We start from the raw sequence: 5,600 nt of genomic DNA on the forward strand, positions 1-5,600 counted from the left end.
AAAAAAAAAAAAAAAAAGGGGCCGGCTGAGCGGCTCAGTTGGTTAAGAGCTCGCGCAAGAGTTTGAGCTCTGAGCAACAGCGGTTCAATGCCCGGCCCGAGCTGAGCAGCCCCTGAGCTGCCAACAGGTGGCAGGATGGCTCAGCTTAAAAAAAAAAAAAGTCAAACAGAAACAAAAACAAACACGCAAAAGCAGTCCAGCCAATGAGAGTAATTGACATGCCATCCTAGCTTTGCTTGCATCTCTGAAAGAAACTGACATGCAATCTGAGCCATGTCCCAGCACTACTTTTTCTTTATGCTTTAAAAAAAATTTTGGTTTTTTAGATTTTTTATTGGGGAATTGGGGAAGGGGAACAGCCAAGTTGTTGTTCTTCAATCTTAGTTGTGGAAGGCACAGCTAGCTCAGCTCCAAGTCCAGTGGCCATTCAGCAGCCTGTGGCAGCTCACAGCTGCTCAGCTCAAGGTTGCTCAGCTCAAGGTGGCGTGTTCAATCTTAGTTGCGGGTGGCTGTAGCCCACCATCCTACTCGGGAGTTGAACCAGCAACCTTATTGTTAGGAGCACGTGCTCTCACCAGCTGAACCATCCTGCCACCTATTGGCAGCTCAGCTCAGGCTCAGCTAAGCTCCAGCGCAGCTCACTGGCCCATGTAGGAATAGAACCGGCGACCCTGTTGCTCAGAGCTCGCGCTCAACCAACCGAGCCACTTGGCTGGGCTGGGCCTCTTTGCTTTTGATGTGCTTTTACAAATTAGATTTGTATTTATTTCAAAATAATATATTTATTTAAAAAGTAAACAATTTAATGAGACTTACAATAATAAAAACTGACAGTCCTGTGTCCCACCTACTCCAAATTCTTGGTCCCACAGACAACCAGTTTCAGCTCTTAACTGTTTCTATTAGCCAATATCTCCACATCTCTAAAACATGTGCTCACCAGCTTTGACCCTCTGTGTGGCTACTGTGTTTGGATTTCAGGTGATTTAGAGTCTTCATCGCCTCTCTTTTGTGTTGAATTCCACTGCTTAGATCCCGGGTCTTCTTCCCCTTCACTGATTTACTTCATAATTTTTGAAAAGTCCTTTCTCTGGGCACTTCCTGAGAATGGAAGTGGACGTGCCTGCAAAAGTCTTTGTTCAGGCTTCATCCTTGATTGACAGCTGTGGGTGGGTATGGGGTTCTAGAATGGACATCCTTTCTCCTCAGAACCTTAAAGGCCTGGCTCCATTGTCTTCTAGCTTCCACTCCCATTTACTTGAAGCCATGTTTCCTCGTCCCTTCCTTTCCTTCCTGCCTGGGGAAGAGTAGCCTCTTCTCTCCACCCACAACTCTCTGGCCTCCAACCCAGCCCCTCCAACTCCATTGGACCCCGAGGCCGTTGTCTTTTAAAATCTCTCCTACTCTCTCCTATTCTTGTTCTGTGTGCCCGTTCTCCTGATTGTGCCTCACAGAAGCCCAGAAACTGTGTGTTGTGTGTGTGTGTGTGTGGGGGGGCAAAAATGCCGGGGACACCCACAGGCTATTCAAATGGTACACCCCAAAGTTCATGCCTTTTCCTTCTATATCAATGCATCTTTCCTGGAGAGGAGATGGGGAATTCTGTCAGAGTCAGGTGGACCGAGTGAATTTAATTTGAAGTAGCTTTCTGAGGGATGTGTAAGTGCCGGTCCCACACCTAGAGAAGCATTGCTCCATTGCACATGCCATCACATGGCAGTAGCCTCTCATCATATGAAATAAAGGTTAGTAGTCACAATACAGAACACTCCGCAGAACAATATGGAAATGACCAACAACCCGACTAAAAAATGAATTCATAGAATAAATGACCCGAAACGCTTCTCACCATGGACACAGAAAGGGGGCCAGTCTTTCTTTCTTTGTTCCTTTCAGAGTGTGGGCTCAGCCAGTTGGACATGTGTTGGGTCTTTGGGATCAGGAGGGATGGTTGGAACCTGTATACTGGGACCGCCAGCAGTGCTGGCCACCTGGCCAGCCCAGTCCTGCTTCCTACCCCGCTGGGCCTTTTGGCTTCTGCCTTTAACCCGGCTGTTCAGGCAGGTCCTGACCATCTCCTGTCACTCGGTGGGGCTGCCCAGTGTTAGAAACCCCCTCCCCATGTTTGGGGAACTCCTCACCTGAGGAATCTTACTGGAAGCTCCTTGCCCAGCCTGCACCAGTCAGAGGCCTGGCTCTGTCCTTGAACCGAGAGCCGCACTGCAGAGGGGCAAGGCCACAAGATGGAGTCTGCAACCGTGGCAGCGACCAAGGCCAGGTTGCAATGTGGGAGGGAGATATAGATTTCACAGATATAAAAACAGTTTGTATTTTTCTGAGTATGTATTTTTGCATGTCATCTTTTAAAAAACTTTCATTGTGAAATATACGTATGTGCATGAGTATATAAAACCTGTATGTAGAGTATAAAACGTTATAAAGCAAACACCCTTGTAATCACCATGCAGATCAAGAATTGGGATGTTTCCAGTAAAAAAATTGCAGCTGCCCTGATCCAGCAGCCCCATTTCCAGAAATACAAGCAAAAAAACGTGTACAGGGATCTTCACGGAAGCACAATCTGAGTGGCAAAAGCCAAAATAAAAGGACCTAGCGCTGGGCTGGCACTTGCACATATCACTGCTCGAGCTAAGGGTCAGTGACCACTTGGCTGGTGTGATGGGGGGATGGGGACAGGGGGCTGGTGCGGGGAGCAACATGACTCCAGCTTGCCTCTGGACGTGGCCATAAACATGGCCAAAGCTTCCTACTCAAAAATATTCATCATGGCAATATTTTTACAGCCCCAAATAAAATAATTAGAATGTCCACTAATGGGTTAATAAATCCTGATAGTCACCAGAATGACTATTTATATGGTAATTGTTCAGGGGAAAAGTTTAATAATGTGAAAAATGCTTACATTAAAATAAAATGCAGAATATACAACTGTGTAATGGAATGCAGTCACCGAGATGTGTAAAATAAGAGACTAAAATATACCAAAATGTTAAGAAAGAAAAGAAAAGGAGGTAAAAATCACTTTTCTCTAGATTTTCTCTAGGAATTTGTGGTTTGCCTCCCCACCCTCTGATGCTCCTTTGGTCTATACTGTCTCGGTGGGAGGAGCTGATAAGCGTGCTATTTTGCCCCACGCACTCTCGTGTAGGACCAGGAGCCGTTGGGCACTTCACTAGCCTCTGAGGCCCAGGCAGCACCAAAAAAGGGGCTTTGCCTGAGGCAGGGTCCTCCCATTTAATTCCATTCCTAGTCCCTGTCCCCTTCAAAGAAAAGTAAACTCCAGTTTGGGGCTACCCCTCCACCCCTGCAAGTGGCCCATCTTGGTCCTAAGTTGGTCTTCTGGCCAACAGCTTGTCCCATTTTAGCTGTGGCTTCAGGTCCCCAGGCCAGGGGCTGGGGCAGTTCTTGGGTACACAGGTATGGGGGTACCTGTTCCCAGCCCGGAGTTCTATCCTGTGCCTTCCTCAGCTGAGCCCCGAGGCCTCTTCCTGGAGCATTGGAGGAAGCTTGGCCTCGGGCTGATGGCACAGGGTCAAGGTCCTACCTTCCAGGAGCCAGAAGACAGGGTAAAGGGGCCGGGTAAAGATGGCATGGAAGGTATGCAGGTGCTGAGCCTCGGGCTCCAGGCTGTAGAAGGTGAGGCGGCCAGAGACCAGGTCCAAGTCCATGCCCAGGAGATTCCCTGACACTCGTGGGAGGCGCTGGGCCTCCCCATTGTGCCAGGCCTGGGTGCTATCCTCCTGAACGCAGAGTCCCCAGGAGCTGGGCCCACGGCCAATATTGTCTGTGTAGGGCCCCAGCTTGCGCCGTGTCAGTTCTGGGTAGGCGACGCCCAGTGTCACCGAGTGGTTAGATGTGCGCACTTCCCAGTAGTGTCGCCCAGACTGGAAACTCTGGGCACACTGCACCTGCCAGAGCTCAAAGCTGTTTGGCTTGGCCAGGCCCCGGGGCTTTCGACGGTGCTTTACCTGCTGGTCCTGCAGAGACAGGTAGAGGTAGCGGTTGGCACTGTCTGGGTCAAAGGTCAGATTGCGATAATCTGTTGGGGGAGAGAAGTGATGACAGGTATGGGTAAACAGGAAGCAGCCTGGGGGAGGGGGCACAGCCATTTGCCTGAGTGCCAGGGAGGACCCCAACTTAAATTTACCTAACATTTGCAAAGGTTGTGATAACAAGTTTAACTGCACCTCCCCGACTCCAACCTTCCCTCACTTCAACAGACAAAGCTGAACACAATAGATTCCACTACTGGCCAAAGCAAATTATATCCTGGTTAGAGAATGTACGAAGTCAGACAATTAAGTTTGTGAACTTAATATTTTGATATCAGAGGGATTATTCATTATGAATTTGTACCAACTGGACAAACAGTTAACCAAGTTTACTATTTGGAAGTGCTGAAAAGGCTGCGTGAAAAAGTTAGACGACCTGAACTTTACACCAACAATTCATGGCTCTTGCATCACGACAATGCACCGGCTCACACGGCACTGTCTGTGAGGGAGTTTTTTAGCCAGTGAACAAATAACTGTATTGGAACGCCCTCCCTACTCACCTGATCTGGCCCCCAACGACTTCTTTCTTTACCTGAAGATAAAGGAAATATTGAAAGGAAGGCATTTTGATGACATTCAAACGTCCAGGGTAATATGACGACAGCTCTGATGGCCATTCCAGAAAAAGAGTTCCAAAATAGCTTTAAAGGGTGGACTGGGCGCTGGCATCGGTGCATAGCTTCCCAAGGGGAGCACTTTAAAGATGACCATAGTGATATTCAGCAATGGGGTATGCAGCACTTTTTCTAGGATGAGTTCGCGAACTTAATTGTCAGACCTCATAAAGCCACAGCTAAACAGAAACCCGCTACTGCTGTCTACTCTAGACTCTGCCTCCGGCAGCTCTTCTGCTGGTGTTTCTCTCTTTTTTTTTGTTTTTAAGCTGAGCCATCTTGCCACCTGTTGGCAGCTCAGCGGCAGCTCAGCTCGGGCTGGGACTTGAACCGCTGTTGCTCAGAGCTTGCACTCTTGAGCGAGCTCTTAACTAACTGAGCCACTCAGCCGGCCCAGTGTTTCTCTTCTTAAATAAACTTTCTAACTTCTATTCCTTTGTGACTCATTAATTCTTTCACAACCCATGAGCGAGCAACCACGACAAGATGGACCGAAGATGAGCAGGCAGGGTGCCTGCACACATCCACCCTCCTGTCCAACCGAAGCCCTGTCAACAGAACGCTAAATGTCTGCCAGGCATATAGCAAATTGAGCGAGCACTGGACATCATCACAGCATTCAGGCCTCAAGACAACCTGAGGCAGAGACTTCCAAAAGCCCCATTTCACAGATGAGAAAACTGAGATCCAGAAAGGTAACTTAACTTGATAGTAAGTGGCAGAATAGTGACTGATCCCAGGTCTGTGTGCCTAGAATCTCCTTAAACACTATACTGGCTCCATGTGTAAAAGGTGTGCCAGACCCAGGCAAGAGCATGGGCAGGATAGTCACAGAAAGTGCCACACACTCACATACTCACACGTGCACACAAACATGCACATGCACCCACATGGGTACATCTTGCACTCA

General features: G+C 48.5%; 1 protein-coding gene across 2 annotated transcripts in view; it reads right to left on the minus strand.

Moving 5' to 3' along the window:
- Nucleotides 1-742: 742 nt before the first annotated feature.
- TRIM65 (tripartite motif containing 65) overlaps nt 743-5,600 on the minus strand; it is an 8,265-nt gene continuing 3,407 nt past the window's right edge. For both annotated transcript variants that reach the window (XM_019644201.1, XM_019644200.1), the window contains one exon: nt 743-4,060. In XM_019644201.1, the coding sequence (XP_019499746.1) occupies nt 3,486-4,060 (575 nt within the window). In that variant the 3' untranslated portion in view covers nt 743-3,485. The remainder of the gene's footprint in view (nt 4,061-5,600) is intronic.

The sequence above is a fragment of the Hipposideros armiger genome, unplaced genomic scaffold (assembly GCF_001890085.2).
Source record: "Hipposideros armiger isolate ML-2016 unplaced genomic scaffold, ASM189008v1 scaffold_87, whole genome shotgun sequence".
Lineage (NCBI taxonomy): Eukaryota > Metazoa > Chordata > Mammalia > Chiroptera > Hipposideridae > Hipposideros > Hipposideros armiger.